This window comes from Neovison vison, chromosome 5, assembly GCF_020171115.1.
Source record: "Neovison vison isolate M4711 chromosome 5, ASM_NN_V1, whole genome shotgun sequence".
NCBI classification, from domain to species: domain Eukaryota; kingdom Metazoa; phylum Chordata; class Mammalia; order Carnivora; family Mustelidae; genus Neogale; species Neogale vison.
In genome coordinates this window covers 34,564,760-34,585,122 of record NC_058095.1, presented here as the reverse complement: position 1 = coordinate 34,585,122, position 20,363 = coordinate 34,564,760, and the positions used below count along the sequence as shown (strand labels likewise).

General features: G+C 40.0%; 1 protein-coding gene across 2 annotated transcripts in view; it reads left to right on the top strand.

Annotated features, from left to right (window-relative positions):
• The window catches only part of AATF (apoptosis antagonizing transcription factor), a 100,728-nt gene that overhangs the window by 55,010 nt on the left and 25,355 nt on the right, over positions 1-20,363 (top strand). For both annotated transcript variants that reach the window (XM_044248476.1, XM_044248475.1), the window contains 2 exons: positions 12,098-12,165; positions 13,994-14,074. In XM_044248476.1, coding sequence (XP_044104411.1) covers positions 12,098-12,165; positions 13,994-14,074 — 149 coding nt within the window. The remainder of the gene's footprint in view (positions 1-12,097; positions 12,166-13,993; positions 14,075-20,363) is intronic.

Genomic DNA, 20,363 nt, shown 5'->3' with positions numbered 1-20,363 from the left:
CCAAGTTGGATTTAGCCCAGGAACACAAGGTTGGTTTAACATCAAAAATCAATTAATGTTAATACACCATATCAATAGAATAAGGACAAAAACCACATGATCACCTTAATAGATGCAGGGGGGAAAAAATTTAACCCTTTTGTGATAAAAACACACAGCTAACAAAAACAAAAAAACACCACCACCAAACAGGAAATTGTGAATAGAAGGGAACTGTTTTACTTGCTAAAGAACACCTATGAATATTCATTTTTACCTACTCAGTGGTGAAAGACTGAATGCTTTCCTCTAAGATTAGGAACACGACAAATAGTCTACGCTTGCCACTAACACTCAACATTGTACTAGAGGTCCTAGACAGACAGTTAGGCAAGAAAAAGAAATAAAGGCATCCAAGCTATCTCTTATGTGCAGATGGCAGGATCCTATATATATCCTATACATAGAAAATCCCAAAGAAGCCACCAAAAAACTATCAGCTAATAAACGAATTCAGCAAAATTGCAAAATGTATCTCCAAAAAATCAATTGTGTTTCTGTACACCAGCTGTGAGCAATCTGAAAAGGAAAACTCTTCTATTTATAATAGTATCCAAAAGAATAAAATACTTGGGAATAAATTTAACCAAGGAGGTGAAATATTTGTACATGAAAAATTATAAACAATTGTTGAAAAAAATTTTAGAAGACTTGAATAAATGGAAAGTCATCCCATGTTCATGGAGTAGAGGAGTTAATATTCTGAGGGTGGTAGTACTCCCCAAACTAATCTTCACATTCAGTACAATCCCTATCAAAATCCCAATGGCCTCTTTGTAGAAATTGATAAACTGATAATTCATATGGAAATGCAAGGGACCCAGAAGAGCCAAAACCATCTTGAAAAAGAACAATTGGAAGACTCCTACTTCCTAATTTCAAAACTTACTACAAATCTATAGTAATGAAAGTGTTATAGTACTGGCATAAAGTTAAGTATATAGATCAGTGGAATACAGAAATAAACCTTTACATTATGGTCAGTTGGCATTCAGTACGGTGCCAAAACAATGCAACAGAGAGTGAACCATCTTTTGTCTTTTCAACAAATAGTGCTGGGACAAATGGATATCCAAATGTAGAAGAATGAAGTTGATGCCCTCCCTCATACCTACACAAAAAATAATTCAAAATGGATCACATACCTAAATGTAAAAGCTAAAACTACAAAACTTTTAGAAGAACACATAGGAGTGAATCTTCCATGAGCTTTGGTTAGGACTTCAAAAGTGCAAGTGACAAAAGAAAAAAAAAATAGATAAATTGGACTTCATTGAAATAAAAAACCTTGGTCCTACAAAAGGTACCTTCAGGAAAGTGAAAAGACCTACAAATATTTGTGGGAGAAAATATTTGCAAATCATGTCTGGTAAGAGACTGATATTTAGAATATATAAAGCACTCTTACAGAAGGTAGAGTATATGGTACTCTTGCAGGTAGATACAGTGGAACCATGTGGAAATTATCATTTGGGTGCTTTTTTTTGTTTTCTTATACTTTATGAATTAAGAAGCCATGAGTGAGAAGATGTGGCAGGGGCTGGAGGTTTGAGAAAGGAGGAGGTATGGCAGTTAATATTCTGAGGGTGGCAGAGTCCCCTGACAGAGGGGAAGAATGAGTGGAGGGGAAACCTGCCGGGGAATTGTCAGGTAGCACCGAAGATCCATATGAGGTCATGCTGATGACTTGCGATGGGGGAGACCAGTTCCCACAGTCTTGTCTTTTTCTCCAGCCAGTTCAGCCGCATGGATGCAGGTACTGAGATTTAACATGCTTGGGGATTTTGCCAAGGGAGTGCAGGTACATAATCCCTTTACCGTGTTTCTGAAGTTTAAAAAGTTAGGAAAACTCATGGTTTTGTGTTTTGCTTTGTTTTGGTTAAGTTTGTCAAACTTTTGTGGTGGCAGCATCTAATGTAAAAGGTCACAAAGCTATTATAAACCTGTAAGGCTTTATTTATCTCACCTAGTGGGGATGGTTCATACATTTTGCTGCAGAAATATTCATGTGTTTGACGTTAGGGTGCCATCCCAGACTCTGCTGGGGCATTTGTATTTTATACACTGTCTTATCCTCCTAAAATGCTCAAAATTCTGAATTCCAAGATCCATCAATCCCCAAGGGATCCGACTCTGTTTGACAAAGGGATATGACATCTTTGGAGGGAGTTGAGAGTGTATACCAGGAGTGATTATCCTGATGGACTGTGGAGTCACTTCCACCTGAGGAAGGAGGGAATGAGCACATGAGGAGAAGAGGCAGGATGCTGCAAAGGTTTCAGGATCAATGGGTTATTGATCTGGTGGAGTCGAAGAATTATTGGAGTCTAAATGCTAGAAGGAGAATGTCGGAAAGACAGGGAAAGGTTTGTTTCACTGGGCTTTTTATCCCTACAGGACATCATTACAGAGCACAAGTTAGTACTACCCTTCTGGTTTCTTCCTTGTGAATCCTTTCAGTAAAATTTTCTCTAGTTCTGAATGACTTCCTCCTTATTCTTCCAAGACAAAAGATACATTGTTTGATGCCATGTAAAAAAACATTGCTCAGGAATGCCCAGAAATAGTGACTGAGCTGGGGTCCCAAAGGATATATAACCTTTCTTGCCACCTTTATTAAAGATAGAAGAAAAAAAAAAGACACATACCAGGACATCCATCTGGCAATCGGGGGGCAGAATACTGGAAATGGGGACTGTTGGAAATTCTGAACAATAGAACTCTCTCTCTGTACATTGTTACTTTAGTATGGATTAGGGAGAATGGCTAAATGCTGTCACTTGATTCTTAAAAAATTGTTTTTATTTGTAAGAAAAAGAAAGGAAAGGCAAATTGTCAAAAAAAGAAGTTCTTTAGTATTCGAATGCTTAATTCTTAACCATGTCTGCACACATCAGGGCCTAATATTGATGGTGATTTACTTACACTCCCAGTTAATAATTAGACATTGGGAGACATTATATATCATGCCTAATGGAATATATGGGATCTGATGAGAAAGTTTTCTGTTTTGACTAATAAATTTTAACCCAAATAGCCAAGCCTAGTGAAATATTACGGCCTTTGAAATATTTTAGAACTTGTGCTGAGAAAACAATGTTACTTTATTCAGTGAATGAATTTATCATCCCTTCGAAATTGTAGGCCTTACTTGGCTCTCACTCTGGAGTGGAGGCATGGTGTAGCACTGAATCAGAAAGTGGAAAAACTAATCAAATCCTTAAACACCAAAGGCAGCGAGGCAGAGTCAGGCTGACTTTTAGTGGTAGCCTCCAGGTATACATTTTCTTATTTTAGTAACCAAATGTGGGTTATTTGTAACGTCAGCGTTAAGATGCTTCTTGAATTTTATTCACACATCCTGATTTCTCTCCATTCTTCTATTTCTCTTCCTGTAATTATTGTACTTGCCATTGCAGAAGCTAGATGCTGTTCATCTCTGATACCAAGATCTAGAAGAATGCTGGCTACATAACTCTGTCGTTTTAGAAATGGTTTTGAATAAGCACTGTGTGCAAGGCAGAATGCAGAGTTCTGTGGGAGGTGAGCATTTGAGTCAGACTCTATCCTGCCTTCGGGATGCTTACAGCCAGGTAGACGGAATGACAGAAATACAAACAAACCAACATGGTTGGTGAAGAGGTATGAAAGAATTAAGAAGAGAGAGAAATTAATAACAGTTTGGAGGAGTTCGAGAAGGCTGCAGGGAGGAGGAGATGGCATTTGATCTGGCCTTCAAAGACAGATTGAGGGGCGCCTGGGTGGCTCAGTGGGTTAAAGCCTCTGCCTTTGGCTCAGGTCATGATCTCAGGGTCCTGGGATCAAGCTCTGCATCGGGCTCTCTGCTCAGCAGGGAGCCTGCTTCCTCCTCTCTCTCTCTGCCTGCTTCTGCCTACTGGTGATCGCCATCTGTCAAATAAATAAATCTTAAAAAAAAAAAAAGAATGAGATCTTTTAATTCATTTGGATTTTTTGTTTTTTCTTTTAAAGATTATTTATTTTAGCGAGAAAGAGGGAGCATGCATTGGATGGAGTGGGGGGGAGAGAGGAAGAGAGAGAGAATCTCAACCAGACTCCCCACTGAATGCAGAGCCTGACAAAGGGCTCAATCCCATAACCCCCTGGAGCCAAAATCAAGAGTCAGATACTCATAAAGAAGATGTGATAAGTGTGTGTACACACACATACACAGACACATAGAGTGGAATACTATTCAGGCATTAAAAATGAAATCTTACCATTGCAATAACATAGATAGAACTAGAGGGTATTATGCTAAGCAAAATAAGTCAGAGAAAGATTGTTATCATGATCTCACTGATATGTGGAATTTAAGAAACAAAACTGAGGATCATAGGGGAAGAGAGGAAAAAATAAAACAAGATGAAAACAGGGAGACAAACTATAAGAGACTCATAGTCATAGGAAACAAACTGAGGGTTGCTGGAAGTGAGGGGTAACTGGGTGATAGACATTAAGGAGGGCACATGATGTAGTGAACATTGGGTATTGTATAAGACTGATTAATCCCTGACCTCTACCTCTAAAACCCATAATACATTATATGATAATTAATTGGATTTAAATGAAAAAAAAAAAGTCACACAGCCAACCAACTGAGGCACCCTGTTTTTTGTTTTTTTTTTTTTAATTCAAGCTCTCAGAATAGGTTTTTAAGAAGGGTAATTTTTTTTTTAAGATTTTATTTATTAGAGAAAGAGAGTGTGGGGACTTGTATCTAGAATACATAAAGAACTCTTACAGCTCAATGATAAAAAGGCAACCTTATTAAAGAATGGCCGAGGCTTATCTGAGTAGACATTTCTCCAAAGAAGATATACAAATGACCAGTAAGCACAAGAGGATGCTCAACCTTATTAGCCATCAGAGAAATGCAAATCAGAACCACAGTGAAATAATACTTTATACCCCCTGGGATGACTGTCATCAAAAAGTCAGACAATAACAAGTGCTGATGAGGATGTAGAAAAATCGGACCTGTCCAGCACTGCTGGTGGGAATGTAAAATGATGTACCTGCTTCGGAAAACAGGCTGCCAGTACGTCAAGGTGTCAGACCTAGAGTTACTATGTAACCTAGCAATTCCACTCCCACGTATTTACCTGAGAGAAATGAAAGCACCTGTCTGTACAAAAACTTGTCATGAATATCCATAGCAGCGTTATTCTTAATAACCATGAGGTAGAAACAACTCTGATATCCCTCAATTAATGAATAGGTAAAATATGGTGTAGCTCTGCAGTGGAATATTATTCAGCTATAAAAAAGAAGGAAGTACTGATATATGCTATAACATGAATAAACCTTGGGACATATGTTAAGTGAAATAAGCTAGTTATAAAAGACCATAAATTGTATGATTGCATTTTATATGAAATGTCAGGAATGGGCATATCATAAAGATAGAAAGATTAGTGATTGCCTAATCACTAATTGTATGGGAGTTTGTGGGTCGGGCTTACTGGGAATGATAGCTAATAGGTTTGGGGTTTCTTTTAGTGGGATGAAAATGTTCTAAGAGTAAATGTGGTAGTGATTGCACAACTCTCTGAATTGACCAAAATACACTGAATTATATACCTCTTGCATGGGTGAATTAATATAGTAAGTGAATTATATCTCAATAAAGTTGTAAACAATTGCTTGGCATTATCAGCAGCAAATCAAAATAAGTGTTGTTATTATTTCTAGGGTGTTACCATGTTTTGTTTGTTTGTTTGTTTGATTTCAGGAGCAGGACAATGTAAGGGCTTTAATCAATATATCCTTGATCCTCCTGTCTTTTTCGCCTTTGGACATTACAAAATTTCTCAGTGTGAATTTGTAGACTGGCAAAATTTTTCAGAACATCTATAGTGGTCCCTCTCCATCGATCCACAGGTTATATGATCCAAAACTTTCAATGGATCACTGAAACCGTGGATAGTACCATGCCCTAAATACACGTTTTTCCTGCACATACATACTGTGAATAAAGTTTAATTTATAAATTATGCAGAATAAGAGAATAACAACAATAGCTAATAATGAAATAGAACACTTGTAACAATATACTATAATAAAAATGTGAATGTGGTCTTGATCTTATTGTACTGTACTTGCCCTTCTTGTGATGATGTGAGATGATAAGATGCCTGTGTGATGAGACGTAGTGAGGGCAATGACGTAGCCATATGACATAGCGTCAGGCTCCCGTGGACCTTCTGAGGACCCATCAGAAGGAGGACCATCTGCTTCTGCACCGCAGTTGGCTGTGGGTAACTAAAACCAGGGTTGAGGCGGGGACTACTGGATCGTCTGGACATTGCCAAATAAATCCTGACATATTCTTCTTGGGTCACGTATTATCCAAGGAATGATAAAGCGTTACGTTGCTGAGAAGCTTTGGAGGGCAAAAACTTCCAATACTTTATTTCGGTTTTAAGATTTTTTTTTTTTTTAATTTATTTGACAGACAGGGATCACAGGTAGGCAGAGAGGCAGGCAGAGAGAGAGGAAGGGAAGCAGGCTCCCTGCTGAGTAGAGAGCCCAGTGTGGAGCTCGATCCCAGGACCCTGGGATCATGACCTGAGCTGAAGGCAGAAGCTTTAACCCAGGTGCCCTTTTATTTAGGTTTTAAATAGTAGGTTTATACTACTGTTGTATCATGTTCAAACATTTATCAGATCATCTCTTGACTTCCCTCACAGTGGTGAGGTGTGGGCCTTCCTAGGCTTTCTGCCTCCATGCTTCCCATTCTCCATACCTTGGTGTACTTACTGTCATGGTTTTGTGAAAAGTCAGTTTTTATGATATTACGACTAAGTAAATGTACTATGATTATATTTCCTTAGATGCTTGTTTTTTCCTAGAGCTAATAATGCCTTTTTCAAGATACGCTTAGTGTTCTGTATATCTCCTGCTATTTTTCCCCCACACAGACCAAATGCCTTGAATGCATAAATTAACCTATCATTTCCCCACTCCCTCTACCTTTTCCAACCCAGAGACCTTATTTCTAGGGCTCTCCGGACTCTTCCTCTCTGGAACAGTTGCTGTCTGTGCCTCCGCTGTCAGTAGACTCGGGGCCTGTTTTTGCTGCTTTCCTGAGTTGGACCTGTTTTCTGACGTCTCACGTCTTCCTCCTTTTTGTCACACGCGCTCATGTTACTGAGGCACATCTTCCTGTGAAGGGGCGCGTGAGGAGTAAACCATTGAGTCTCTTTACACGCGTGAAATGTCTCCATGTAACTTGCATACTTGGTTAATCCTTTGTGTGTGGAATTTGAAGTCGAAAGTCCTTTTCCTCAGAATTTTGAAGGCATTGCCCTGCGGTCCTCTGCTACTTGATATTGCTACTGAAATGTCTAGTCCCACTTAGTTTTCATTTCTGAATATGTAGGGTGACTATATAATCTCTTGCCAAAACTGGGACATTTGAGGTACTAGCCTGAAAAAGAATACTAGGACAGCAGGCGTAAACCAGGACTCTCTGGGGTAAACTGGGACATACGGTCACCCTCTTTATATGTGACCTATTTTTTCTGTAAGCATTTAGAATCTTCTCTGTACTTCCAGTGTTCCACATTTCATGCTGATGTGTCTTGGGAAAGGACTTTTTTTCATTCATTGTACTAGATTTTTTCAGGCTCATTCCTGTCCTTCGATTTGGGAAATTTTCATTACTGTTTCTCTAATTATGTCCTCCTAGCCTTTCTTAGTCAGATGTTTGACATTCTGGATTGTCCTCTAGATTTTTTTCTTCTCTTACAAATAAGCAAGGGTCTGTTATCCTTTTGCCTTTTTGTTTTATAGCTGAAGGGTTTTTGTATATTTCTTTTCCAGTTTATTGAAATTTATTTTTTTCTGTTTTGTATTTAATTTCTTGTTTTACTCTTTACTCACATCCTCCTGTTCTTACAGGAATATATCTTCTTTTCCATTCTTCTTTCTTTTCCTAGGTTTATTTTGTTTCCTTTGTTGTTCTTTTGGGTCCCCTCTTCCTATCTGCTTTGGTCTGTCTGAGCCTTTCTGCAGATGCCAGTGGTCCTTAACTCTCTTCATATTTAGTAGTAAGAAATTCAGAGTACCTCTGAAACCTGAGCAGAGCTTTTTGGCTCCTTTAACTATAATTGCTCTGTGAACTAACATCTTGTTTGGAATAGTCTTCAAATGTCAGAACTTGGAGATATTTTCTGGGGAGTGAAGGGATCAACCATGCAGTTTCTCCAAGAGATACTCCTCTGCTCTCCTGCGTGGGAGATTTTGTGTCAGGGTGCTGGCATTCTGTTTGTAGGGTAAGGGAAGCAGGCAGAAGTTCCCAGGGACTGGCATGGCACCTTTTTCTTCTACCTCATCCAGCCTCCTGTGCCTGAGAGTCATCTCTCTGGAGCTTCTGGGGCTCAGTTTTTCCAGAGAAGAAAACTTGTCTCTCTGTGAGGTGGGGGAAAGGGTATAGTCACTTGTGGGATAATGGAGAAGGCCCAGTGGCGCTGTCCCCTCCCACTTCTCCCTCTTTGTGGTAACTGCCCCTGCCAGAGCTCCTCCTACAGGGATTCTGTGGGCCTAATTAGTTCCACCCTCACCTTTATTCCCTCTGGGCACTTGGGTGATAACTGCTTTTTACTCTTCCATCTCCTGACTGTCTTTGAAAAATTTATGAAAATCTGCTCTCATTAACTCTCCCTTTCTCTTCTTTCTCGTGGGTTAATACATTTGTTTTATTCCTCTCCTGTCTTTTAGAGGGCTTGAGAAAGGAGAAGAGATAAACTAATGTGTTCAATCTGCCATTTTTAACTGATTCTGGCGTGCATATTTCTAGACAAAGTATTATAAATGCTGATTAGATGCTGAACAGTACCATCAGCGCTATTCCTCATGTATGTTGTTGTGGGTTAAGTAGGTTTTTGTGGGCTGACCTGGAAACCTAACATCTATGATTTTCCCCTGGAACTAGGGAAACAATCAAGCCTTTGTGAGCTGACCCTGGGATTAAAACAGACTAGAACAAAAATATTTCACGCATGTCTCCATTTTCCGAGTCACAAAGAAAATTAGAAATACTACATCATTATTGTTGAAAAGAAAAAGCTCTGTAACAGAACCTGTATTTAATAGAAAAGTTTATTCATAAAGTTAAGCTATAAAAATTGAACTGAGAAGCAAAATTAATTCTTCAGCAATATTCCTAAAGCTTAATTTTTCAGTAACTTTTTTGAAAGCAGTTTTCCTAATTAAATTAAAACCCAGTGATTGTGTTAGCTGTGGGAAATAGAAAATAGCAGTAGCCATGGGAATAGTTGGTTTACTTGTATTTTCTGGCTACTTTTTTTTTTTTTTAAGATTTTACTTATTTGTCAGAGAGAGAGCGCAGGAGCAGGGTAGAGGGGCAGAGGCAGAGGGGGAAGCAGGCTCCCTGCTGATTAGGGAGGCCAGTGTAGGGCTCAGTTCCAGGATCCTGAGATCATTCGGTCAGATACTGAACCGAAGGCAGATACTGAGCCACCCAAGCATCCCTTTTGGCTACTTTCCTTCTTTCTTTCTTTCTTTTTTTTTTTTTTTTAAGATTTTATTTATTTATTTGACAGAGATCACAAGTAGGCAGAGAGGCAGGCAGAGAGAGAGGAAGGGAAGCAGGCTTCCTGCTGAGCAGAGATTCCCAATGCAGGGCTCAATCCTAGGACCCTGGGATCATGACCTGAGCTGAAGGCAGAGGCTTTAACCCACTGAGCCACCCAGGTGCCGCCCCTTTTGGGGCACTTTCTTATTCCTACCTTGCACGCAACAGGATCTTCTGCCTCACTGGACTGAATAAAGTAGACTTGGCCAGATTGACCAGTAAAACCACCTTCCTTGTCACAAATGACTAAGGGTAGCCGTGCAGGGCACTTGGATAGTGAAAATGCAGCCCAGAGTATGGAAAGTACAGAGAGAAAATGCTGCACCAACTCAGTGTTTGAATGGAGGGACCACTGCAAACGTAACAGACCCACCGTAGTCGTGCGGCTTCAGTCTCCAGTCTTCGGGAAGGGCATATGGGGCTTTCTTGCCAAGGATCACCCCTGTTGTGCTAGGGCAGACTTCCGTGAGCCTTGCTCCCCATGGTCCTGACAGCCCCAGTCTCAAGGGATCAGAGGCGATTAGGAAAGCCAGGAACCGTTGTTCCAATCTCTTCTGTGGCTAGAACAGGTAAGGGCAATGAGATGTAGCTGCTTCATTATTTCCCGTCCCTTTTCATATTTTCTTTCCCTTCTTTTTCTTCTCTTTCTTCTGTTTTCCTTATCAACCTCTCCTCTTTCCCACCACCATCACCGCCCCCCCCACAGCCATGCTTCTTACAGAACATTGACTAGGAACCAGGAGCCCATTTTGGCTCAGCCTTCAGGGCAGCTGTTTACAGAGTAGCAGTGCTACACGGGTTTACTGTGTCGTATGTCTGTGTAACACTGGATTTGGATCTTGTATTTAGCTGCCAGAAGTGACTGTGATGAAGTAGGAGAGATAAACTGATAGATTGGCTGCCAGAAAGATGTTGGGAATCAATCAGATAAACAGTGTAGAGAAATAGCTTGCTGTTTTCTAGTGATAATAAACCAGTGGCCTCTGGTCCCCGCATTTTTAAACGTAATTGCTGTAGTAATAATGTCCAGAATAAGCAAATGAAGAAATATCACAGGAGGATTTTTAATTGTGATTGAAATATCCTTTCCCCTTTTGCAGTAAAGATTCATCTTCTATGGAAATGAACATTTCTATAAATTTGTTTTACTTCTTCCAGTGCCTACTTACATAAACAAATGAAAATCAGAAATTTGTTCCTCCTCCTCTATCCTCCCACAGACGTCAGCTGTTTAAAGTGGTGAAATATCTGTATTGTTACTATGCCTCACCTACAGAATCATTACTTTTTTTTTTTTGTGAAGAAACGAAATTTAAAGTCCAACCTGTATAACTGACAGATGATGAGCAGGATTATTTTAGTGTGTCCCCTTGTATTTCTCTCAGAAGACTTGGGATTTTAATCTCTGTTGCTATTTCTCTGCACACAGCACTTGTATGGGAGAGATGTATCCAGTTTTATTATCACAATTTAAAACTCTCCTCCTTTAATGTTTAACCTTTAATTCTTAAGCAGGCCCCACACCTGTCGTGGAGCTCAAGCTCACAACCCTGAGATCAAGAGTCACACACTCTACCAACTGAGGCAGCCAGGCGCCCCTAATACCCAACTTCTCAACATTACTTCTCTTCACTTAGGACTTTAAGACCCAATGCAAATTCTTAAGTCTGTGTGAAAGGTACCGGTTTACACTCTGGTTGTGTGCAGTGGACCACCCATGACTAAGAGGAGAGTAGGAGAGTCATTTAGGGGGGCCCATGGAGTTCGTTGTATGGGACGAGAGACTGGTTCTCTGTTTTGTATTTGCAGTCCACACATATGACTTCTGTCAGGATCCCTTTTAAAATTGTCATGGCTTTGACTGTGTTGGTCTCATATGTAGTTAAATCTCTTCATAGTAAGCTTGGGGGAGTACCAGCCATGGAAAGCAAGAGAATGAAGTTCGTACTTTTAATTATATGTAATAAAGGCTTTTGCCTGAGGAAGACCTTCCTGACTATTGGAGGTTATAGGTCAGAAGTTAACCATGTACCATTATCCTATTGGTGAGAAGCTGATGCATTTTCCTTTTTGCCATACAGCCTTTCCCACCTGACCTTTTAAAGATTCTCCTTTGGTATCGATGAGGTGGACAAAACTAATCATAAAAACAATGAGGGGAATGTTGCACACTCATTGATCCATTTGAAATGAACTGCAGTACAATAAGTCTTCCAAATGGACTTCTGTTCTCAGCTATTGCTGTAGCCACCTTTTTAAAGATATATAAATATGAAAGGGTTAATGGGAATTCAGTCATGCTCTTGCTACTGGGTTGTCCCTTATTGATTGTAGTTTTAGAGCTGTCACGGCGCCATTCAGAATTCCTACAGTGCCCTTTTAAAGTCACTTGGTGCTGGGAGATGATAAATAAATCCGTTGCTTTCCTTTTTCCCCTAGCTCCTTCGAGAACTCATAGAACGGAAAACCAGCTCCTTGGATCCCAATGATCAAGTGGCCATGGGAAGGTAATTTAGATATGGCTTTCTGTTTGTACAAGCAGCCTATATAATAGTTTCTCCCTTTGAGTCCCCTTAATTCTGCCTCAGAGGCAGCGATTGGCTCCGTAATTGTAAATGTTAAGCAACATTAAAAAAAAAAGTTAAGCAAGACAAGGTGATGGAAATCCTTAAGTAGAGTTGAATAAGAGATTCAACTTAAGTACAGTTGAATAAGAGATTATAAAACACCTGTCTTTGTTTTAGGGTTTGTTTTTTCAAAGTCCTTCTTATGGTCTTTGCTCCCTGATTTGGGCTGTGATTGTATCTGTATCGGTCTCTGACCGCTGGATAAAAAGCAGCCACCCAAATGTGTGCTCTCAGCTGTCAGAATGTGGCACTGTGCACAACAGGTTCCTTGCTCATAGTTGAATCTGCTTTGTTCGAATCTGCCCTAATTTAGACCTCCACCCCTTCAGTAAAAGCCTCAGCACAATTAAAAACGGAACGTGGCAGCATTACCCAGATGTCAGGGTAGAATGTAAAGTAGTGAAGGAAGGCTCGTGTGTATGCTTCATCCTGTAGTTGGAAAATAAAAAGGGCATTTAGAGTGCTACCTAATGAATAGTGTACATTTAAATAGCCATGAGCCATAATTTGCAAAAGCATGAAAGGAAACAAAAGCTGCAAGTACCAGAATGGGATTCTGGGCAAAGCAGCATTTTGAGAACGCAATGAAAAATTTGTGTTGATGAAATAATTTTATTTGAGTAAAACATTATTTGGGTTTAAGGATAGGATATTGTTGATATTTTGTGTATCTCTGGAATGCTATAGAGAGCTGTTCACTATAAATTTAATGTGATACAGCAAATTGCATGGTGATTATATTGTACATTTATCTGACTTTACAATAAAATAGATTATGGTAATTAAGATTATATTAAGATTACAGTAATTGGATTTCCCTAGATTATTTTTTTCTGATGTTGAGTTTTCGTTGTATAAATCAGGTAAGATGACTAGCTGTTGCTGTTTCTCTCTCTTTTTTTTTTTTCCACATTTGTTCATATGAGGAATTTATGAAGATTTTTCTTTGCCAATATCCTTTATTTGAAAAATTAATTCCTTTTCATCTGAAATGACTGCACAATATGTGACTCTTGTTTGGATCCTGATTCAAACAAACTAACTGTAAAAGTGAGATGATCCAGGAAATTTGAAGACTGACTCAGTATTTGGTAGTAAAGAATTACTGGCAACTTTTTTTGTAGGTGCGACAGTCGTATTGAGACTGCACTGGGGGGAAGGAACCCTTACTCTCAGCAGCACATTCTCAAATACGACAGATGAAATGAAAATTAAATACACAAAATGGCCGCAAAACTAATGTCAGTGGTGGGTAATTACAAAAAATTAGCAAACATTGGAAAGTGCCAGAAAAAGCACTTGGGTATTAACAAAGGGAAAATTGAAGAATTCCTGTATTCAAACTGAACAGCAGTTGTAGTGTTAGTAATAGAACATCCTGCACAGCTATAAAACATTGAAAGCAAACAGCTCTCTACTCAGTTTGCTGGCTTTTCCTGTGGACTGCAAGATTTAGTGCCTGTCACAGGAACTCTAGATACTAAGGAGCATTGTTAACCAAATTCATTGTAGAATTTCCCAGCTGCCATTTGTTTTTTTCTCATTGCACAAATCCTCTTCAATTGATTAGTCGCTTTGGCCCCAGACTGTCTTGAGGAACTTGATGTGGGTTGATGATTTCTTTCTGCAGTGCGAAAAATTCCAGTTTGTCAATAAGTATTACTATTTCTGTTAGTGATGATACTAATATTGTTTGTGAATTTCCCAGGCAGTGGCTTGCGATCCAGAAGTTACGAAGCAAAATCCACAAGAAAGTAGATAGGAAAGCCAGCAAAGGAAGGAAACTCCGGTGAGTTACTTTTTAGAAAAGATTTTAACATGTGCCAGCTCTTACATTTTGGCTGTTATGTCAGTTCTTTTTTTTTTTTTTTTTTTTTTTAAAGATTTTATTTATTTATTTGTCAGAGAGAGAGGGAGAGAGAGTGAGCACAGGCAGACAGAGAGGCAGGCAGAGGCAGAGGGAGAAGCAGGCTCCCTGCAAAGCAAGGAGCCCGGTGTGGGACTCGATCCCAGGACGCTGGGATCATGACCTGAGCCGAAGGCAGCTGCTTAACCAACTGAGCCACCCAGGCGTCCCTTGGCTGTTATGTCAGTTCTATATGTCTTCTGATGATTCTGTTTTTAAGGATCAGAAAAATAACAAAAACAGTGTCTGTGGCTTTTTGGGGACTCCATTTTTCTTACTCTAAAATGGAAATGCTGTAGTTCAGTTCCTTTTTGTTTTGCTGTTGTAAGGGGATGGGTTAAATAACACCTGCATTTTCGTGAAAGAAAAATAAGAAGAAAAGAAGATAGGTGAAATTGTCTTAGTTTTTTGTTTTGTTTTGTTTTTTGGATTTTTTTTTTTCTAGAGCGAGAGAAAGCAGGAGTGGGGAGGGGAGAGGGAGAGAGGGAGAACCCTAAGCAGACTCTATGCCCAGCCTGGAGCCCAGTGTGGGGCTCGATCTTACGACCCTGAGCCCACGACCTGAGCTGAAGTCAAGAGTCACATGCCCAACTGACTGAGCCACCCAGGCATCCTGAAATTGTCTTAGTTTTAAAAAATGATTTCTACAGAATAGTACAGCAGTTTTACTTTGGATACTTGTTTATTTTTTTTTAATTTTTTTTTTTAAAGATTTTATTTTATTTATTTGAGAGAGAGGCAGTGAGAGAGAGCACGAGCGAGGAGAAGGTCAGAGAGCGAAGCAGACTCCCCATGGAGCTGGGAGCCTGATGTGGGACTCGATCCCGGGACTCCAGGATCACGCCCTGAGCTGAAGGCAGTCGTCCAACCAACTGCGCCACCCAGGCATCCCTGGATACTTGTTTAGAATAGGATTATATTGGTCCATTTTCATGAGGGCATGCATGTATACACTATGCTAAGAATATATAAATGGAGGATTCCAGAGAATGTTAACAGTGTGCTTAAATGAAATGAGAAATACATTTTTTTAAAGATTTTTATTTTTAAGCAATCTCTTCACCCAACATGGGGCTTAAACTTAAACCCTCAGATCAGTAGTCACACACTCTACCAACTGAGCCAGCCAGGCTCAGTCCAAGAGAAATAGAATTTTTATGAGAAAACAGATTCTGACTATAAGAAAACCTTCAGTCCTGTATATGTTGTATATGTATGGTATACAGATAGGTAATATTTTATTTTATGTCTGTTGTGTAGTATCATTTGCACAATGCCTCCTGTCAAAGAAACTACTTATAATTGAGGTGCACATGGAAAAAAAAATCTTCAACTCATTGTGTTATGACAGTTTAGGCAGATAGCAAATTCTGCATCCTTATTGGAGACTGCCTATCATTGAATTCCCTTTAGACAGATGTGGATCTGTCTCATATTTAAGTAACTTCAGAGAATCAGATTTCACAACTACTTTAACTGATCTGTTTTTGTTTTTAACAAACTCACCAGGAAATAGGTATTTCTCTTTAACTTTGCAGAAGTGCAAAGCAACTTTTAACCATCTTTTTATTCAAAGTCACTTTCTTAAATCTCAGGCTAAATTGTTATAATTTGTTTAACTTTTTTCATATTTGGAATTTCCATGTCTTCACACTTCTCCAGGTTTGTTTTTAGTGGGATGGTTAAGAGCATAGGTTCCAGGGCCAAACTTACTCTTTAATGTTGAGAACAGATTTTTCCCTAGTGCTGTGCTTTCAAAATTGTAGCTTTATGAGATGGTAAATGTTCTCTAGAGGGAGAAGCCTGGAATCCTGGGAGGCTTGGGTTCAAATTCTGGCTCTGGCTGTATGATTTTGGTTGTTCTTTTATCTCTGTGATTCACTTTTCTCATTTACTAAGTAGTATAATAATCCCTACTTCACAGATTTGGTTTGAGGGTTAAAATGATGTATAAATGTCTGGTACATAGTAAACATTCGAAAGTGTTAGTTTTCTTGGTTTCTCTTGTTTACCTGTTGGTATTGCTGTTGCAAATATACCATCTTCAGAAGAATTGAGAGAGGACAAAATCCCTTCTCTACATTATTGTTAGGAATTTTATATTGGGGGAGGTACCTACATGTGTGTGCCCCTTGAGGGCAAGAATTGTGCTCCCTTCTTCTTTAAGATAACTCCAGCCTTTTATTAGTCAGCCAGAAGATGTTTTGGGGTGATTATGTCATTAAACTTAAACATGCTCACCAGGTATGGAGAAATGGCTATACCCTTAAACATAATGCAGTGTAAAAAGCTGGGTGAATGTTGGAAAAAGGAGTACTTTTCTAGCATGGCAAGTTACTTAGGAGAACATGAGTCTGTTCTTTCCCAAATCAAAACATACTTACCATGGTTATTATTTATGAAGTTGAAAGAAAAAAAAAACAGGATTTTTTTTTAAAAGATTTTATTTATTTATTTGACAGAGAGAAATCACAAGTAGATGGAGAGGCAGGCAGAGAGAGAGAGAGAGGGAAGCAGGCTCCCTGCTGAGCAGAGAGCCCGATGCGGGACTCGATCCCAGGACCCTGAGATCATGACCTTGAGCCGAAGGCAGCGGCTTAACCCACTGAGCCCAACCCAGGCGCCCCAGGATTTTGTTTTAATCGTAAGTTTTTTTTCTTACATTAATTTATTTTCTAAAATATTTTATTTATTTATTTGACAGAGAGAAAGAGAGAGCTAAAGGGGGAACAAATAGGGGGAGCAGGAGAGAGAGAAAGAAACAGACTCCCCACTGAGCAGGGAATCCTTACATGGGACTTGGTCCTAGGAACCTGGGATCACGATCTGAGCTGAAGGCAGATGTTCAACTGACGGAGCTACCCAGGCATTTATTAAACTAACCTCACTAACCTGTTCATTAGAGGTTTGGTCACTGTGAGTATATATACCTGGTTTTGTAGCATTTTGGTAAGTGATTTAGAGTCACACATGCCTATAAATCCAAAGACATTTAAAGTCTTATTCTGGCAACAGGCAAGTGAGAGACAGACATTCTGTTTAAATGGAGCTAAACATTAAAATGTAAGGCATGGTTAATTAAAATTTAAAAAGGAGGGGCACCTGGGTGGCTTAGTCGATTGAGCTTCCCACTCTTGATTTCCACCGGGGTCATGATCCCTTGGGTTGCGGGTTTGGGCCCCGAGTCGGGCTTCCTGGTCAGAGGGGACTCTGCTTGGAATTCTCCCCCTCTGCCCCTCCTCCCTGCTTGTCCTCTCTCTCTCTCTCAAATAAATAAATCTTTTTTTTTTTTTTTTAGTCCAAATAAGATTCCTTCTAAAGGTCAATGAACCGTATTGGGTGCCATGTAAGACCCATTTTGCCCTTCAGGAGTGTGTCCTCAGGAGAGGGTGGCAGTGGGGTGCTTGGCTGGCTCAGCCGGTTAAGTGTCTGACTCTTAATTTTGGCTCACGTCATGATCTCAGGGATGTGAAATTAGACCCCTACACTGGTCTCCACACTGGGTGTGGATTATGCTTAAGATTCTCCCTACCTCTCCCTCTGCAACCCCCTCCCTGCTCACCCATGCGTGCTCTCTTTCTCTTTAAAAATACAAAAAAAAGGAGAGGGCAGCAGGCACTAAACAGACAGTGATGCTGTGTGGGAGGCCCTGTAGTGGAGGTTCTCCTGGTGGCGTGGTCACCTGAGTGCCCTTGGGGGAGCGCAGGCTGCTCAGGAAGCCTGTGTCTGAGACGCCATCCACATTCCACACTAAGCAGACTAGAAGAGTCAGCTCAGTGAAAGGCCACAGAGAATAATGGTTTTAAAAACATAGACTTGAGAGTGTATATGGCCATTTTGGAAACTGTGATTTAATTTGTTTTGGCAAACACTTAAAATGCAAAGGGGGGAATGGCAGTAGATAAGGCTGTGTGAGTAGGTGAGTGCTAGGTCATGGCCATGCTAAGAATTTGGGCTTTATTCTGTACACTGTAGTAAGTCATGGAAAAACAAAGGAAGACTGAAGAACTGTCACAGAGTGAAGGAGACATCGCAAGTAGGTACAGTTTGGGGTCCTAGATTGGAGCCTGGAAAAGAAAAAGGACACTAGGATAAAAATGGATGAAATTTGAGAGCTGTGTAATTTGGATAGTAGTATCATACCAGGGTTCACTTCCTGATTTTGATAATCGCACTGTGTTTATGTAAATTGTTAATTCTAGAGGAAGCTGGGCAGGGTATTCATGAACTCTCTCTATTATTTATGCGGTTGTTCTACAAGTCTAAAACTACTACAAATTAGTTGTTGAGTTAAAAAGTTTGGGACTGCGGTTCCTGGGTGGCTCAGTCGGTTGAGTGTTCGACTCTTGATTTTGGCTCCAGTCTTGATCTCAGGGTCATGAGATCAAGCCCCATGTCAGCTCTGCACTGGGCATGGAGATGACCTGGGATTCTCCCTCTCCCCACCCCACCCCACACCACCCCACCAAAAACAAGTTTGGGGCTCCACACTGGGCTTAGAGGCTACTTTAAAAAAAGTTTTATTTTATTTTATTTTTTAGATTTTATTAATTTATTTGACAGAGAGACACAGCAAGAGAGGGAACACAAGCAGGGGAAGTAGGAGAAGGAGAAGCAGGCTTCCCGCAGAACAGGGAGTCCGATGCAGGGCTTGATCCCGGGACCCTGGGATCATGACCTGAGCCAAAGGCAGACGCTTAACAACTGAGCCACCAAGGCACCCCTAAAAAAAGAAAGTTTTAAAAGAAGGTCATATGTTTTATATTGTTTTGCAGTTTTGTCATCCATATTCACCTGGCTTTCCTGTGAATGTGAGGAATGTGGTCAGAATGAGAGGGTGGTCTTTATTAATAGCAATAGTGATCACACTTATAAAACTCTCACTGTTAGGCACTGCTAAGCAGTTTATGTGTAGAAAGAACAAAAACCACACTCTGGAGCTTCCTTGTCCAGGTTTGAAACCTGACTCTGCTACTTACCCGCCCCCCCAACACCGGGGACCTTGGGCAAGTTAGTTTACTTCTGTGCTTCAGTTTCCTTACCTGTGAAACGTGTATATTCCTAAAAGTCCCATCTCAGAGGGGTATCAGATTAGGTGAGCAGATTCCTGTAAAGTGTTTTGAGAAGGGAAGCAGCTCACACAGCCTGCACAGAGCTGGGAAGTCGCAAATTTGGATTTGAGCTAAGTGGTCTGATTGCAGAGCCCATGCTTCTGACCTGTGGCCTGTTCGTTTCTCTCTGGGCAGGACTTACTGGCCTCTGCAGGCACCAGAATGACATATTGGATACATTAGTGTTCTGCCCCGAAGGATTAAACAAGTGGCCAGCTAGATGAAACTATTATAAATAACATCCTTAAATGTGACCTCAGGAAGAGCTGATAGATATGCCAGCTGTCATCACCGATACTGGGTTCCACTAGTGAGCAGGTTCTGCTCTTTGTTTGCCATAGAGTTGGAAAGAGAAGATTTCCAGAAATGTCATAGCACAGACGAACTATCATTTAAATGATAACAGGTTAATGGCGTCAGCCTGGTCAGACTGGGCATGGCAGCTTGTTAGTTGGATGCTAGAAAATAATTTATTTTTAGAAAAGGAATATTTGCGTTTGGGGAAATAATTATGCCTATTGATTATTTTTTACTTAGCATTATATTTAAGTAGATTTGATCATGATTTAATCAGAATTCATAATGTAAGTGAATTAAATTTAGGCTTTTAGTAAGAGGATGTCTTACTATGTTTGTCTGTTCTTCTTCAGCAAAATGCCATTTATCTTTTCTTAGCATGGTTGTTAAAAGGTGTTTTAATACTAAAACATGCATCCATCCTCAGCAGCACTGAGATTAGATGAAATCTATTGCATTAAGTACACATTACTAAATTGTCTTTAATGTGATTACTTCTTAGTCTGTCTTTCGTCATGCTGTTAATAGTTATTGAATATATTGTATTAAAATGTAAAGGTATTCCACAGAGCAGCACCATCCAATAAAAACATGCATTACATATGTAATCTTAAATGTTCTAGTGGTCACATAGTAAAAGGAATCAGGTGGACTTAATAATATATTTCACCTAGGGATGCCTGGGTGGCCCAGTCAGTTAAGTGTGTACATTTGGCTCAGGTCATGATCCCAGAGTCATGGGATCCGGCTCTCATCAGCTTCCC